The 17,839-nt window shown below is 40.7% G+C and overlaps 2 protein-coding genes across 2 annotated transcripts in view; both read right to left on the reverse strand.

Annotated features, from left to right (window-relative positions):
- Nucleotides 1-7,317, reverse strand: part of DR1 (down-regulator of transcription 1) — an 11,661-nt gene extending 4,344 nt beyond the window's left edge. Inside the window, exons 1-2 of the mRNA XM_027879984.1 lie at nt 6,792-7,317; nt 1,726-1,889 (exon numbers count right to left, since the gene is read on the reverse strand). Of these exons, the coding sequence (XP_027735785.1) occupies nt 1,726-1,889; nt 6,792-7,011 (384 nt within the window). The 5' untranslated portion in view covers nt 7,012-7,317. The remainder of the gene's footprint in view (nt 1-1,725; nt 1,890-6,791) is intronic.
- A 1,348-nt stretch (nt 7,318-8,665) lies between these two features.
- LOC114055635 (retinol dehydrogenase 8-like) lies at nt 8,666-17,839 on the reverse strand. The gene is made up of 6 exons (XM_027879987.1): nt 15,925-17,839; nt 15,011-15,172; nt 13,604-13,783; nt 12,485-12,578; nt 10,628-10,811; nt 8,666-9,714 (listed from the first exon to the last, which is right to left on the reverse strand). Exons 1-6 carry the CDS (start codon nt 16,019-16,021, stop codon nt 9,481-9,483), a joined length of 951 nt encoding a protein of 316 aa, XP_027735788.1. The 5' UTR covers nt 16,022-17,839; the 3' UTR covers nt 8,666-9,480.

Consider the following 17,839-nt stretch of genomic DNA (forward strand, 5'->3'; position numbering starts at 1 on the left):
CCCAAGTCCACTGAGACCCTTGTCTTGCACAAAAACTTATAGACATGCATGAATAGCAGGATAAGCCATTCCCCTGAGTTCAAATATTCACAACCATGCAAGACACAGGTGTCAAACATTCATAACAGTAACAGGTAGGTATTTTAAAACTAGAGCAATAACTTCAGCATTAGTGTCAGGCTCTAGAATATTAACAAGATTAACACAAATAAATAAACATGCACTTGTGTAACTATTTCTAAAAATAATTACAGTACCTACAACAGCATATCACCACTACTGTTATCGAAAAATAATATTCCCATCTTTGAATCTAAGCAAACATTTTCCATATTACCAAAGACCATTTTAAAAAATCATTTATACAATCCTGTCAAACTGGCATGCATTGCCTTAATTTTGACATTAAGGCACAGTAACACAGAATTTTAAAAGAATACACTTCAAGCTGTCATTCCTAAGACAAAGTGGGGCTTGCATAAGGTGGCCACAATTTCAGCATTTCTAATTTATTATTTTTTTAAATGCTACTCAGGAGCTAGTAACTCCCTAACACACCTTGGGTTTGCTGCTTTTTTTATCTTGTACACCATGCTGAGTTATTTGAACAAAATAGTAAGTAAAAAACAGGTTTCAAAATGACTATTATTTTTAAGTCTTAGCCAAAATTCAGAAGCAGCCATATTGGTCTTTCTAATGTTAGTACAGTCAAACAAGAGGCACACGTGACTTGATCATAACTAGTTCACTGCATGCTGGCAATAGCTATGTGGTATGCTGTAACTTTAAATGTCTTAAAATTCAGCATGCAATTACGATTAAAGTCGCTGGCATGTTGCAATAGGAAAAACAACAGTTTCAGCAAGATACAAGTTCAGCAAAGGGGAGAGGTCACAGTAATCAGACATTAACTGAATAAGCGTTTTCATTAGAGGAAATTAAAGAAAATTGAGAAAATTAGACTTATGCCTTGGTCAAGAGGAGAGAGAAATCCCAGATAACTTTCCCATCTCTTAGTTTAGAGAATGGTCCTGTCAAACTACGAGAATAGTAGAGAGAAGGATGGTGTAGGAAGATACATGAATGAAACTGGTGTTTCGTCCTTTAAAATGAGAGATGTCCACAAACTATCTGGGAAAGCTGGAAGGGGATAATGCTGGGATGAAGGAGAATGTGTGCGTGTGTACTATTTCCAAGCAAATGCTTTTTCCATGCCTCAATTGTCTCTTTAAAAATTTATGCATGAATGCACCCAATTAGAGTCTTGCCAAGAGTAAAGTTTCTTTCAAAGGATAAGAAATAACATTTGTGCATTGATGGTCAGAAACAGAAAAGCTATTTTCACTTTTTAATGCTTCAAAACTGGTAATTTCCTAGAACACCAGCTGCCATTCTTTTATTTCCTCAGGCAAGTAATTCTTCATGTATTCTCTACAGTAGAAGGGAAATACCTAAGCAACAGCAAAACCCCATGCTTTTTAAACCTAGAGTACAAAATCTGTTCTTACACAAAGTCCTGTATGTCAAATCATAGAAGTAACAAGCAGCAGCATCTTATTTGTTGACTTCGCATTCCCCAAATCCATCAGGCCAAGGCCCACAGCACCTTAGATGCCACAGCAATTCACAAGGAGACACTTCTTGAGGTGTGCACATGCTTTTGTGGTCCTAAACCTGCAGCATTAATTATTCCAACCACATCACTACAAGTATTGCTTTACTTACTTGTGCAAATAATTCCTGTTGCTGCCTTAGTAGCTCTTCTTCCGGAATGCCGAGGTTCTCCAAGCGTGAACTGGCCTTTCTTCTCTTTAGTGCTACTGTTTTGCATTCTTGTAAGACTTCTTTTACTTCACTGATATAGGAGCCAAATCCCAAACTTTCTAGTGCTGGAAAAAAAGAAAGAAAACAAACTGTGTATTTTTTAGCAAAGCTTTTGATAATACATATCGATTTGTCTATTTAAAAGGAGAAAAAAAAAAAAGTAAAACATTTGATCACTTTTCTATCACCTGGTAACAAAAATATGTTCATAAAAAAGATCTGACAGCTGTTTTCCCTGTTTCTTCTCCTATGTCATTCAAGAGTATAGGTTTTCAGGCTAAAAAAATTAAGGTTAGTTAAGTACAACCAAAGAAGTCTGCACTTGCAGAGGATTCAGGGCTTTTGGATACACTTTTCTGGAGACAGGCATTATTCTTTGATACATCTTTTTTCCCAACTTCTGTCAGAATCAACAGAACTTATACAGCTAATAAGTCCTCTCTGTCTGAATTGTTAACCTTTAATATCTCAGGGCTTCTATCTTTCCAGTTTTGTTGCAAGTCTTTAGTAGAAGGTAAATTAGTAACCTCTAATAGAGCAAAAGTGATGCATGTAAAATGATTACAGATCATTTATTAAGGCAGAAATAATTCATAATACCTTAGATAGATCAATTTTAGCTTTTATCTTTAAATATCTAAATTCCTATATATAAAATGCATACTTCACACATATAAAGTTACATAAAATTATGTATAAGCTCTTTATTGTTTTATTTCTCAGCAGAAATCCTTTTATCTCCACACTAAAATCCATTCAGAAACTGAAATCTTGCACTTTTACCTGCCTAAAGAAATCCGGAATGCAGCTATATCCTGCAACAACAGGGTTTTTTAAAGAATGCAAAGGTAATAGGAAGGATTATAAAAACCCAGGTAGAATATGTGACAAAAGGCACAGTTTCCTGATGCACCATTTCCTGAGACATGCCTCCACACACACCCAGAGTGAACCTGTTACAGAATATCCCAGAGACATTACACAAACGCCGATTACACTGGAAACAAGTATCAGTTTCATAAAAAAACTACTTCATTTCCAGTATTTACTCAATTCAGAGTTTACAATACAATAGTTGTTTTGACTTTTATCTTACTTTGTTTCAACCTTATGTGACAACCTATTCAAGAAACAGCACTAAAGTAGACTGCACAACAGCAATCAACGGAGATTGGTATAAACAAGCTCTTAGTTACACCAGCTCAGACTATATTCTAACACTAGTTTTGTAAGCAACATTTTCCTACTCATAATTATGGCAGCATGTCATCGTATCATAAAGAACACCTTTGGGTTATTGTTTAGGTTAAGTTTTCAGCTTCCAACCTGTACTCTAGGAGAGAATTCCCACACTGTCCTCAACAGGGCTGTCTGTGCAGCTGTCTAGTCATGCAGCCCTACCATCCCTTCAACAGAAAACATTTGGCAAATGAATTTACAGAACTTATTTCTTCAAAAAATAAAGTTAAAAGACAAACTGATTTAGAGATAATCAAATTGCTTCAGAGACAGTATGCCTGTTCAGCCTCAGCCCACATACAGACACGGGAAAGACTTATTCCAATTACCCCACAGTTTCTAGAAGAATTACCAAAAAACTTTCAGAAACTTGTTCAATCCAGCCTCAGCAGATAGGAGGCAAATCCATGTCTCATGGTCCAGAACTGGTTATCTGAACAAACTACAAATATTTAAGAACTAACTCATTCAATTTTAAAATGTAAACAATACACACAGGAAACTATCTAAAGTCATATCTTTTTTATAACAAAAGTATAAAATTTTAAGAAATCTACAAGTCTAACATCACTAAGACAAACCATCACAGCAAAACCAGAGGTGTTTGTCAAAAGAACATTCACAGAGATCAGGGATGGCAATCTGCTGCATCAGAATATGAACAACTGCCCAGTCTGAAGTTAACAGCAAGATGTGTTTTTACAAAAATTTTAAATGGCCCTTAAAAGAAAATAAATTAATGGGAGAAACTCACAGTTATGTATTGAATGTAGCACATGCACACACAAGTAAATAACCCCCCCATGTGATATAACCAGGACAAATTGGTACATCTGCTCAGTACAATAAAGCTATGAAAAACCACACACACATCACAGCTCTACTGCATCAAAATTCTGCTGGCTGTGAAGCGACTTACCAAATTTACTGTCTTCTTGAGGCACATCAAGGCTTTATAGAACACATGCACAGAAGGATATGAATCCCTTTATATCAGCATGGTGCTAAAATGTGGGACGTGAATACTACCTTATCAGAGCTGCTGTTCCATCAAAACTCAATGTCTTTCTATCTTCTGAGTCTGAAATCTACCAGTCTGCCCAGACTGATGAAAATTTGGTATCTTACTGAGGTCAGGGTGATCACACCAAATGTAAACAGGTGAATTCCAAAACACAGCAAACAACTCATGTTTACAAACACCAAATCACAACTATCCTTTCCCCAGTTTCCTCCCACTCTTAGAGACTGCATGAAGGTGCAGATCTGATTAACCAGCGACACCCAGCTAGTACTACTTTTTTGTATAGACTCAGGTAATTCATATCTGAGATTTAAGTGATCTTCTCCTTTCAAATAAAAAATAACTTCCAAATTAAAATCCAAAACATGAACAACTGTGTGGGATTTCTTTAAAATTAAATGCTAGCATAAACACTGTCAGTACCCTAACAGTCCATGAAAAGGAGCTGCAGGATTTGCCATCAGTTCACAGCCTACCTTACTGCACAGCAGTTCTGTGCAGACCAAATAATCCAAATATCCCACTTCATAAAACCAGTCATTTAACAAGTCACCATTTTCAGAATTTAATGGAATTTTAATTTTTCATAAAAAACCTACTTCGTCACAACTGCTGTAACTAAAAATGAGTTTATTTTCTGCTGCATGATGGAAGAACATTCGTTTGTTACTAAAGTCGCAGACTCACAGCTGGGTTCCTGATGGTGGGATTCAACAATAAACATGGAGACAATCTCCACTTACAACTATGACATAGCCCTGATGCCTTTGGACACTCTCCAAAGAAGCTCTTTTGCATTTTATTCCTAGTAGTAAGTGCTTGGCACGGTCTGAGTATATCTATCAAATCTCATCTCTCATGGGATGCAGGAAGCCTCTGCTTTCCTTTCCCTGTGCTGCTGACAGCCCTGTGCCAGTCAAGCGTTCGTGCTACCACACAATAAAACACAGTAGGGACTTCATCCATCTGAAACACAACCCAAGGGTAGGGAGAAAGAGTTCTTGCTCAGCACATGGCAGTACAATCATCTAATAGTGCAGCAAAGGAAGGGGTGTCCTAATCCCCACTGCTGCAAACACGTGAGTACCGTCAGGACACTCCAGTACACATTGGAGCAGTTCCACATCACCTCCCATACAGTCCAAAGGCAGTGTCACCAGCTGCTGTGCCTGTTTCTCTTTCCTCCTTCCAAATGAGATACCCTTCCCACTTCTTGTTTCCTATCTAGTACCTTCTTGTTTACAGCTCCAGTCACACCAGCAAACTCACCTGAAAGGAAACCGTGCACCCTCCCAAATTCTCAAAATGCTATTAGCCTCATTTTACCTCTAAGCATTCAAAAGGAACAAGAGACATGGATGGCCACAACCAACACACTTCAATTACCTAATTTGTTAACGTCATTGTCATGGAGCTACACTGAGAGCCAATACAGCAAGTATTTAGAATGTACAAAGATGGATGAAAATGCTGAAATACTCTATCTACATACACATAACCACTGTTTCCAAAAACGGCAATCTAAACCCTCATACCTCACAGAAGGATCATGGGCCAACCAACCAGCACCTGAAAGGAGCTAAGAGCACATATATCTCCCTAAAGACAGGAACAACTCCTACCATCTCCAGAGCACTGCAAAAATGGATACATCTCCAAAGTATATGCAGTATTTGACTAAAAAGTATAGATTTAATTTGAAAATAACTTTTCCCAACTTGAAAAGAAATATATCTTTTCCCAACACACTCCAGTCAAGTACTTGAACCTCTTCTGGTGAACAAGCCGATAGACTTAATTTTTTTGTTTCAAACAGCAAATCATTACTAAAAAACCACCAAATTAACAGCCTTTTTTAAACTAACTTGATACCATCACAGTCCTGAAAATAGCTCTACTACAAATGCTACTGTTAGCATCTCTACTAGGCACAAAGTACTCCTACACTATTGCTGCTATAAATTTGTTTGCAGCAGACAGTGGTATCAGCCTTGTCTTTAGGCAGAGTAAGTCCTGACAAAAGGTGCCCGATGCAGACTTCAGGATGAGGCAAGAAAACTGCCTGTTTGCAGCAGAATTTAAAGACAAAGCAACTGAGACCCAGAGAGAACTCGCCTTTTATTCAAGCAAGGGGAAGTGAAAGTCAACAGCAGAAAAAGATAAAAGGGCACAGGTCACGTTTAAATGCTTTCTGCGACAGATACAAACATTTGGTATTAAACAAACAGACTGTAAAGACAGCCCTAGAGAAATATTACACTCTTCAGAGGTTCCAGACAGGACTACCACAGATTAAAGCCTGGGCCCCACATACTCAATTAATCTCCAATTAGAAACACATTTACTACATTCAGGGTCTTAAAACATGCTGCATATCCATTCGGAAAAGCAGACCTCGTTTCACAGGGACGAAAACGAGCAAGAGATTTGGTGACTTCACTCGGAGCATCACGGGCTTCTCCGAACCACAGAACCAGAGCTGGTGCTGAGCACACGCAGCAGCTGCTCCGGCCGCACAAAGACAGCCTCCCGTGCGGTGCGACCGGCGAGCCGGGAAACACCCGCGTTTCCTCCAGAGCCTGACGAGCCCCTGCCTTTTGTCTCCTACACAGCTACGAGCGACCGGAGAGGGAAAAGCAGCACGGGGCAGGGGCGGGTCACAGGTGCCCAGGCCGGGGGCAGCACGGCGCCTGCAGGAGCTCACCTTGTATGACATGCTCCGGGGAGATGGTTTTCTTCTCCGATTTGTTGCAGATCTCGTTGGCCTCGGAGGAGATGAGGTGGATGAACTCAGTGCAGCAGTTGACCACCAGCTCCCGGGCGTCGTTCGCCACGCGGACGTTGGGCAGCGTCTCTTTGATCATCTTGTTGATGGCAGCCCTGGGGATGGTGAGGTCGTCGTCGTTGCCGGACGACGAGGCCATCCTGGCTGCGGGGGCTCCGGGGCTGCGCTCAGCGGGGCTCCAGGGCGCGGGGCCCGGCGGGAGCGACGCCGGGGAGAGGCGGAGGGTGCGGGGGCCGGGCCGGGGTTCGCTGCCGGGCCGGGGTGGCGGGGCCGGGAGGCGCTGCTCAGGCTCAGGGCTCCCTCGGCCGCGGCGCCTGCCACTGCCGCCTCCGACACATCCTTCGGGCGCCGGCGCCGCCGCCTTATGACCGCGCTGAGGGGAGGCGAGCGGCCGAACGGCCCGCGGGGGGCTCTGCTGGGCTGGGCTGAACTAAACTGGGTGGGCTAAACTGGGCTGAGCTGAGCTAAGCTGGCTGAGCTGAGCTGGGCTGCGCTCCCCCGAGCTGAGCTCCCCGGCCCGTCCCGGCGGAGCAGCGGCCGCGAGGCGGAAACGCTCCGGCTCCGGCTCAACCTGCGGAGACGGCGCTTCCGCCGGAAGCCGGAACAGCTTCCGCCGCGGGCGCCGGAAGCGGCGCGGGGCCACGTGCGGGCGGCGAGGGGCCCTCGGTCCGTCCGTCCGTCCGTTCGTCAGCCCGCGGCTGCCCCGCCCAGCACCGCTTCGGCCCGGCCACTGCCGCCGGGAGCTGCTCGGGCGCCCTCCCCTCGGTTCCGGTGGTAGCGGGGATTGGACGTCCCCGGCAGGCGCGTTCCCGCAGCAGGGCGCGCGGTTGGCGCTCGGCTCCTCATCCGCAGTCTGTTCACGACTCCCAGCCACGGAGGGATTTGCTCGGGATTTTCCGTCTTTGAAGCTGCATTTTGTGATTTCAGGCACCCCATAACCAGCAGCGTGAGGGTTGTGTGAGACAGTTAACCAGGCCGGTGCCTATGGAAGGCCCTTATACCCCACGGCCGTGGTCGTACCGTGCTGCTCTGTTCTGCACGGGAAAACCGCCCGGGAATGCAGCTCAGCCCAGCCTGCAGCCCGGGACAGCAGGAGCTGCTCCTTGCACACCTCTCCCTTCCCATTGCTGGCCGTGCCCAGCGCTGCCCCTCGCTAGTGCCGAAGGGCTGCAGAGGGCGAGTGGCCGCTCTCCCTTCAGCCCCAGCAGCACCGCTGGCCTTCGGTCCCTGCCTGCTCCTTTTCAGCCTGGCTGCTGTTCCCAGCTCTGTGCCACGCACAGGCTGATGCGGGGCTGCGGGCACCAGCCCGGGGTTTTCCCGGTTTGCTTTAGGAGTGGGACGTGGTCGAGGCCTCCAGCCGTGCCCAGGGTGCTGCTCTCCCCTCACTGCCCCGTCTGCTGCCCTGGGTAGGGCCCCACCTGCAGGGCCGTGACTGCAGAGCAAGTCGTGTGTTCCCTGCAGTGCTTGGCATCCCCAGGAGCTGCCCACGCCCGGGTGCTGCTTGGCTCCTGGAGCTCCTCTGGGGAGGGGCAGGGCAGGGCTGGGCAAGTCCCAGCACGGAGTAAAGATTTTGGCTTAGTGAGAAAGTATCGAAGGAAAGACAGTTGCTGTATCCCCCCTCCAGCTGGGCTGTCTGGGTGAGACAAGGACAGCTGCTGGAATGTGCTGAGGAACACCAGCCTGGAGGCCCGAGGGGCAAGGCTGGAGGTCAGGGAACAGGAATGCCGTGCAAGAACAGCACTTAAACCCAGGCCCCCAGCTGGCCTCAGATGACTTGTCAGACCAGGGTGAGAGAAATCTGACAAGGAAAAGCCCTTCACTTCGTGACAGAATTTTGGTTTAACACCTGCTTACTAGGATAGCTTAGAAGAAGAGAGCCTGTGGCTCTTCTTCAGACACTGAAGGCATTTAAGGAATTGAAATCACTTATTACTGATAATACTTTGTTTCTCAAAAGAATAGTACCAAGACAGTAAGAAAATATTTTAAGTTGCTTTTAAAAAACTTTTTATTGTTCACTAAGTGTAATACACTAGTAACCATTGCCCATAAAGGAAGCATTCAGAATATTATAATAAATATACTTGAATAATAAATATTCCACTTGTGACATTTTAAGATTGATGAGACTTTCTCTTATGTTGCTGATAAATAGATCTGACTTCTGAAAACAACAATGCAGCTGTGATTGAAGGATTACTGATTCTATCCTATTATAATAAGTGAAAAGATACGATATTTTTATGATATTAAGAATCTAAATAGTTTACCTACTGTACACATCTCGCTGTATTATATTCCATTAAGTGAAGGGATTAGGCTAATATTGAATACACAAATGTCAGTCAATGTCCACATTCCCACAAAAACAGGTCTGTGTAAAAAGCAAACACTAAAATGAATAAAACTATAGTTATGAGGATTTTAATTGCAAAGTTCTGCAAACTGTAACTTTGAAGATATACACATTCAGCTGAATATCTTGGCTAAGGTCAAATAAACATCTTGAATGCCTTTTCACAATTACAGAGCAAAGCCATTTGAATGACAACATACTGAGTCATCAGTAGCCACAAGTAATCCCAATTTGCACTATATAATCTCATACTTATTGTGAGGGTTTTCCCAGGTCAAAGCTCTTCCTGCTTCTCCATCGTAGCAATTTGATGAAGTTAAGACTTGCACTGAAGATTTTGTCATGCTGAAAAACCATTTTGTAGAATATATCAATGGGTAGATCTCCATTTGGATCTGCATACTTCAGAGTTGTCATTGGAGTATACAAGGTGTTGGTCTGATGGCGAAAAGGTGGATTGTCTGCAAGGATTACCTTCACTGTATGCTGTAGAGAAGGAGAAAGAAAATTTTCAAAGGACCTTTACCAAAATATGAAGTAAAACCCCAGTTTTCAGTTAACAGTGGAAAAGTGAAAGTATAAAGTCCTAGAATTATGTAAAACCTTGTATATAGTTTTATTAGAATTTCATTAGAAATTTTTCTTAAAATATTTTAAGGCCATAAGAAGTATTTTTTATTTATTCTTAGTCCTATTTCTGTTTCTCTATACTATGGTGAATAGCACCTTACACCTGAGGATCCTGAATAATCTTCCAAAATATGCCCACAATAGTAGATCTTTTCTTCTACAGTTCACTGGGAAAGGATCAAGACAGTGCATTTTGCAACAAGATCTGGGAACATTAAGTTGACACTGAAGCTGCTCCTTACCAGCAAACACCTGAAATCATTGTCCCCTTCCCCAGCTTGCCTTAACTTGTCTCCCTGCAGGAAGCCCCAGATGCCAGAAAATACGTCCATGTTTCTTCTGCTGAGCCTTGGTGGTCTGGAGTGGCTGAGTGAACTTGCCCACAGTGGAGAGTTCACCAGGGAGATGGACAGGGCAGCAGCTTTGCCAATGGTGGGAGCCCTGTGCTCGTGTATGGTGATACCTTGCAGCGTGCTCAGCCTTCAACAGATGATGATGCACAGGGCATCTAATACCTCGGTGGTGTTTAAATTACAACTCGTGGTTGTCTTCAGTACTTCAAAATGAACATTCTCTTAACATTCTACAGGGGTTTATTTAGAACTCTTTAATATTGTCTTGAGTTTTTAAAAACTCTTTTTTGTGTGTATTACATTTAATTAAATCTAATGCTTCTGCCAGACAAACCCACCAACCAACCACTGCATTCGTAAATTATAAAGGGAAAAAAAAAGAAAAAAAATAAGATGGAGAATTGTTGATGAGTTACCTCAGCAACATCTTCCGCACTTTGTCCCAGGCTCTGGAAAATCTGCTTGTAATTTTTAAGGTAAATATTAGTAAACATCTCAGCTGTTTCTGCATCTGCAGCTGAAAGATCCATTTTCATTCCATCTTCAAACACTTTTCTTTCAAACTCTGTAACCACTGGGCCTGGTTCAATCAAACTTAATCTGTTCAAACAGCAAAGATACACTGGTTTTTGACACTTCCCCCATGGAAAATACACCCCTCAATCCTTCCCAAAAAAGAAATATTCAAGAGTTGCACTCTTAGCAAACAATATTAAACAGTACATTCTGTAAAAGCAACCCATACTGCATTACTGTTCTCATGCTCCTCCTACCCATCCCCATGGGGTAGTAGAAATCTGCATAATTTGACTTTCAGAGAACTGCAGTAACTTAATTCATGGCGTAAGTGAGCAGAGTTGTTACCTGCTGTCTCGCAGCTGTGGAATATAAGGATGATTTATCCACAAGAACTTATCAGACATTAAGAAAAATAATTAATGGATGATAACAAAACTCATTACTTTACAGACAAAATTCTGCCTTCATTTCTTTGTTTCCCTTGATAAAACCAGAAGTAGCTGAAAGAGATGGGGGAATTGCCCAAAGATGGATTTCTTTTGTCAAGATGTCAGCATTAGATAATTCAAGATCCCTCCACTGTATAAGAACAAATTACAATATAAAGACTTTTGCTGGGTTGTTTTGCTCAGTAGCACACAGCAAATCACTGAAATACAGATACTGATCACGTTTTTTTCCCAGTTCTTTTCTCAGGCAATAATAACTCCCAGCCACTGTGTTTGTCAAAACACTCTCTGGAATAGGACCTCTTTGTAGACTTGAGTTCTTTGGGGATGTTCTAAAGGCTCATCTTTAGAACTAAATCAAACTATTGACCTTCACAGCAGAATTCCAGCTACTGCTGGAATTAATGCCTTTTCTCTTGTGTCACTCTTCCCATCAGATCTTTAACTTTTCCTATTATACTTCCTATTTTAACCTCCTTTTTGCTGTGCCTTATATTCTTGAAATCTAATTATGGATTCTGGTATCTCCTGTGTATCGTTACAATACAGTTATTTAAATCCCTCCAAACTTTGCAGAGCAGTATGTGGAATCACAGCTTTGTCTCTGAAATCCCACAACAGCAGGTGTCTCTTCTTCCACAGCACAGGGGCTCAATGCTTGGGCACACACAGATGAAGTGAATATTTACCAGTTGTTGGACTTCACACAAAGAACAGAAGCAGAATTAAATGAGTGTGAATATACATGTGACAAATCAAACCCCCAAATCCACAGATGATGAACAGGACTAGTCTCTTAAATACTGTCTAAAACACTAGAAACAGTACAGCACACTGTTCTCACTTTTCTCCCACTCCCTGTCATTACAGGTATCTCTCCCTGTGTTCCATTCTGATGGATTTGCACTTGCTCCCTCTCTATGGTGAACCCTTGGAGTTTTTCATCTGTGAATCGCCTAAGAAGGCTGTTCTTCCTTCTAAAGGAAAAGATAACAGGTTGATGTTATAATTTTATTCCTGGGATATCGTATGCAAGAATCTGTTTTCAGAAGTGTTACATAAACCTTATTTTATCCACAGCTAAACATCCTTTAACTATTCAAGAGAACATGTTTATTTTAACATCTAGATCTTTTTATTTGCTTAGGTAGTGTGAAGAGTGTGGACCCTTCTATGCCTTTTGTGACATACGGTTTTCAAGGACTTCTTAATCTCTTTAGCAGCAAGCATTAAAAATTTGTTTACTAGATCTAAAATATTTAATACTATCTAAAATACAGTTTACACCAGTGGATCAATACTTACTGCAGTTTGAACTTGAGTGCTTGAATAGCTAAACTTTCACAGAAACCTTCCACAGCAAACTTGGATGCAGCATAAACATCATTAAATAAAATACCTGATGATACAAACAAAACATCCGTTAGAATGTGATTGTGTTCAACATACTAACAGTTTAATTTTAAAAACTCATTTTTACAGCTTTGCTGGAAAAACAGTAGAAAAATCCTTGTGCATGCTGAATCTAAACACTGAGTTTTGCCTAAGTTCTCGAAACTGCTTAGTCTGGGAAAGGATGTTTGAGTAATACTTTTCCTTCTCTTAAGCAATGCTGTGATCTCTTTGGATGATATGATTTTGTAGTCTAAGATGTGGTAAGTGTCTGTACACATAATCCCACCTGCATTATTTATCAGCAAGACTTTAATAGACAAACACAGGAGCTGAGTGCAATGCAGGAGATCCAATCATGCCAGAGATCCAGCTGGCATCTCAGTGAGTTAGAAAAAGCACTACATCGATCCTTTTAGGTGGAGGGTAAGTATTGTATTAATATAACAACTTCTGCAGTTTGATGTAGGGCCTTTGCTCACCAGAATAATCCAGGTAAGTTTTCAAAACTGAAGCAAATACAGCTAGACAGGATGGGACACGAGAGTAGGAGTACCACTATCTGTCAGTGAAATTTTACTCTCCGAGTTTTACGAGATGAGAAACTTTACAGAAAGGTGGTACAGTTGTTCAGGATTGGATTTGATTCTATTATTGTTGAGCAGAGTGTAGTAAACATGTTTGTCTGTTCCCATAACTCCTTCCAGTAGGAAAGAGAAAAGTAATGCTAAGCCCTATTCTCCAGATAATAAAACCAATAAATTTTATTTTTAAATTGAGTTTAAATTAAAACTCTAAAAAAAAGATTCACTCTGCAGGTTTTGTTGCTATAATGTCTTGAGAGTAGCCGTGTAGTAACATCCCACCTAGATGCATAAAACCCATCAGGTGCTTTGTGCAGTTGGAACATCAGCATTACAAAATACAAGTTAGATATGCCGGCTCCTATTTTTTTTGTCTTTTAGATATAAAGAGGAAAGCTTTACATTTTGAGTTCTGAACTCTTACGTCAAACAAACAAACAAACTTTACCTTGTATTCCCATAACACTGCTTATTATAACTATATGTCCACTCTTTCTCCTCTTCATGTCAGGCAAAATCTCCTTCAGGAGTCGAACCAGCCCGAAGAAGTTGGTGTCCATCACAGTTTTCATTTCATCAATGGTCTGACATTCGATAGGTCCAATGAGCCCCATTCCAGCATTGCTCACTGGGCAAAATGGGACACAACAGTGAGCAACAACCTCCATAAATATAAACTTGTAATCTTTACTGGAAAGCATTTGAAAGTAAAATGAGGATTAAGGGTTAAATGATCCTTAAATAATCCTTTAAGAAAGGATTAAAAGACATTATTGTCACTAAAGCTTTGCAAATACACTTGACATTTCCAGATTTCTTTATTTTTAACTATGCTTTTAATCCAATTTAAATTATCACATACTTTGCCTTTTTACTAATTTATTTCTGATTAGTCCTTTTTAAAAAAAGTTACTAAAGTATTACAGGAAAATGAGACAAGAATTACCTGTTTTGTTTATAATTCAGTATTAAGAATTAAATTTACAGTCAATACCTATAAGAATGAACAGAAGTCTTCAAAACATGATAGACTGGGCCAGATTGTGGTCTGGTTTTTGTTTTCTTAACATTCATATCTTCAAGAGGAAATAAACCCCCAACAAACCAAACCGAACACACACTTCCATTGATTTTTATTTGCCTTCTGGATATTTGTAAGTGGAGAATGATAATAGGACTGGCATTCTGCATTACAACTAGTATGTCAAATTAGAGTATAGTACATTTTGCAGAAACAGTTTGTTAAGCATTGCTTTAATAATTAATCAAAATAAATGCAGATCCATAATTTTCTATTAGAGAAGATTTAATAGCTGATGGTGTAAGCAATTTCCATTTTACTAAGATATTAATATTTATTTTTGGCAAAACGGTATGAAAACATTTCTTGTTGAATGATTTGTAAAGTACAATTTAAGTTCTCAATACAAAGTGAAAATATCCTTACTTTCTTTGCATTTGTTCTTTTACTTGCTAATTCCCAAATGCTGTTGCTTTCTTACTACAGAGTTGTTGCTTCATCAATGGAGTAGAAAGTCTTGCTCATGAAAGTGCCGGTTTAGGCAAAAGTTCTCACATTTACTAAAAACTGCTTCACCTTATCCAAGACACTTCCCTGTGATCAAATTTCTCCTTTGTAAACAAGGAAAACAAGCTTCCCAACTTCATGGAAGCAGGGTTAGATTTAATCCACTCATGTCTACGTGAAGTCTTAAGATCTTGAACAGAATATACTATGCAATTGTTACTACTTTGATAACTTAAAAACTACACTAATGAAACTTCTGCAGGTTAATTGAGATGATGATATATAGAAATCTGGTATCTGTTCATAGCACGCACATCCTCTACTTGCCTAGGACATCAATCCTTCTGTCAGGGATACTGTTCACACAAGCTTTAATAGACTGCTCATCACAGACGTCGAGTTGTTTAATTTCCAGGGTTTTGCCCAGCCTGGGACCCGCCGCTTCCTCCAGTGGCTCTTTCTTGGCCAGATTCCGCATTGTGGCATAAACTGCAGCACACCAGAAGCAACAGTTAGCAGAAATAAAAACCATAATTTTATTTAAAAAGTGGAACACAGATACTTCCTTAGGTTGAAAAAAAATTAGTTTGAACATTATTGTGGCCTAATTACTCAGAGAGCTCTGAATGTGCATCCAGTCAGTTAGCAGTAAAAAATCGTGAGAGTAAGTAAGATTGCTGTGTTCATCTTGCCACCCACTTCCAATCATAGCAAATACTCTGTTTTGCAGCAGTAAGACAAATCCCAGCCCCTTTGTTCACGCAGTTATGCCTACACAGGGTTGGAATAATGAAATGTGCTTTAAGGAAAGAACTGCCAATTTACCTAAGTTTACCTAAATTCCCTTCTTTGGTACTCAAATGGGCACGGGCGTGTACCTTTCATTCAACACATTTTAGGAGCCCCAAGCAAAGCTGCCCCCAGCTGTGAATGTGTGTCTGAGGCAGCACACTACACAATCTGCAGCTATTGGGCTTTATGCTCCCGTCTTTTCCCGGTGTGTGCGTAAACTTCCTCACTTCCTGTAGTTGCTCAGTTTCAATACAGCTACAGAAATATAAACTGCTTACAGAAAACAGTATATTTTTCACTGTATTGTATTGTCTTGGCAGTAGAAGAGGTAAACTAACAAGAAACAAGTCATCAAGCTGAATACAACTGCCAGTAAAATCACAGAGGAGAAAACAGCACTGTCTTGAATGGAATCTTTTTATAAAGATAAATAACAGATACGTGGTTACCTTTAAATCTCTTCTGTTCATCTTTTGCCATTTTTACAGCTAATGCCAGTCCAATCCCTGAGGAGCAGCCTGTAATGAGGACATTTCTTCTTGCCATTCTTTTCACTGAGGGGTTCAAGCAAGAGTTCTTCTTCAGAGGAGCAACAACCTAAACGTAACTACAGTATAATGGGACTGGCCTTTAATGTTATCTCCAGCTTCCCTGAGTCAACAAATCTGAAAGTGCACACCTGGACCTTGCATGATTAAGGGATAATCTCCAACTAGACAAAACCAGAAGCAGATGCTCCTACATGTGCTTATAATCTGCATTATCAACATGGGTTATATTTTATACAGAATTTGATTAAACTTAAAAATAAGACATTTGTAAACTACGTGGATTTTTTTTAATAGAATAACCAGCTTGCACACTACTGGCAGGAAAAGCCTTGCCACAATTACAATCAGTCTGTAGTGTTGAGTCTTCCACTCATATTTATGGAAAGTAAACTGCACCCAAAGTGGGATCCCTCTGCTAAAGCTGTTCAGACCTTCTTCACCTACTGCACCCTCCTTGTTCTTTTTCCACAGAATGAAGAATGGATTTCTTCCCGATCCCTTACTATTATGAGTCCTAACAGCCATTATAGAAGAAAAAAAAATTGAAAAATGGGATGTGGGTTTTGAAAGAGAGAAGTTGTTGGACAGATTCCTCACATTTCCTTTGGGCAGTGTTCCCAACCAAGACCAGGGAAAGCAAGCAAGTATACTGGCACAGGAGAACTGACAGGAAGATGTTGAACAGACCAGCTTTGCTACATGCTCGCTAAGACTGGAATCTCTTTCAACACTTTTGATTCTGCAAATGACAAGTTGGAAATTTAAAAAAATCAGAGCTAGCATGATGTCTGAGTTTTGGACTGTTCTAGTTCTGGAGAAAATATTCCACCAATTTTGCATATAAACTGTGGATTAAACACAGGGGCATTTGGACTGGCACTTTGGTGCAATGCATGCTTAACATACAGGAACTGCAGGTACATTACAGAAAGAAACTCAGTGTTGTTTCTGCCCTCAGTGACAGGAAAACAAAAGACCTTAATAAGCAATTAGCCTTATGAGCAGCATTCAGCTAATTGCAATGCCATTATACCCAGTAAAATGTTTGCCAAAACTCAACAATCCCATGTGATGCAATGCACTTTAGAAAAATGAACTTAGTGTTCCAGGATTTGCAGAGATGTAAATTCATTAGTAATTTGAGAAAAGTAGGACCTTACTGAAACGTTTAACTGAAATTGTGTTTAAAAAACCCCAACTCCATCCTTTCCAAAAGAAACAAATTGACATGAACAGTGTGAGTGGAATTATTAACTTCTCAGGCAAGCAACAAAATAGCACAAAATCTAAAGTTAAAGAGAAAACGTAATTATAATTCTGCTTATTTATCAGGTTTGACCCCCAGTTTAACCAGATAAGTTAGTATACAGACAAAATTTTAGTGCAAATGCTGTTTAGCTGATTCAGAGATTAGGCAAATTGCTTTTGCTGCTCATGCACATTTATATTTAGTGCATGTAGGAGGAGCAAGCGAGGCTTTAATGCAATGCTAGTTAGTGGAATTCCACTAGTGTTGTGATGCAGCTGTAATTACAGATTGGTTATATTTTCCCCTTGAAATCCTGGTTTGAAGGGCTTACATGTTCCACCGCTTTAAAAAAAAAAAATCTGTCTGAAATTTGATGCAAAGATTTCTGAAGGCAAAGTGATGTGCCTAAAGAGAGTAAAAAAAATAGTTTAATTTGCAATTATTATACCAGTCAACCTAATTCTAATGCTTTCCTTTACTATTGCATAGAGAAACGTACAGCTTGATGTAAAACACACAATATATTTCTGTAAGGAACAGTATTTTTCACCAGCTCCCAATTTT

This window comes from Empidonax traillii, unplaced genomic scaffold (assembly GCF_003031625.1).
Source record: "Empidonax traillii isolate 1590-97213 ecotype Southwest subspecies unplaced genomic scaffold, ASM303162v1 scaffold62:size2133460, whole genome shotgun sequence".
Lineage (NCBI taxonomy): Eukaryota > Metazoa > Chordata > Aves > Passeriformes > Tyrannidae > Empidonax > Empidonax traillii.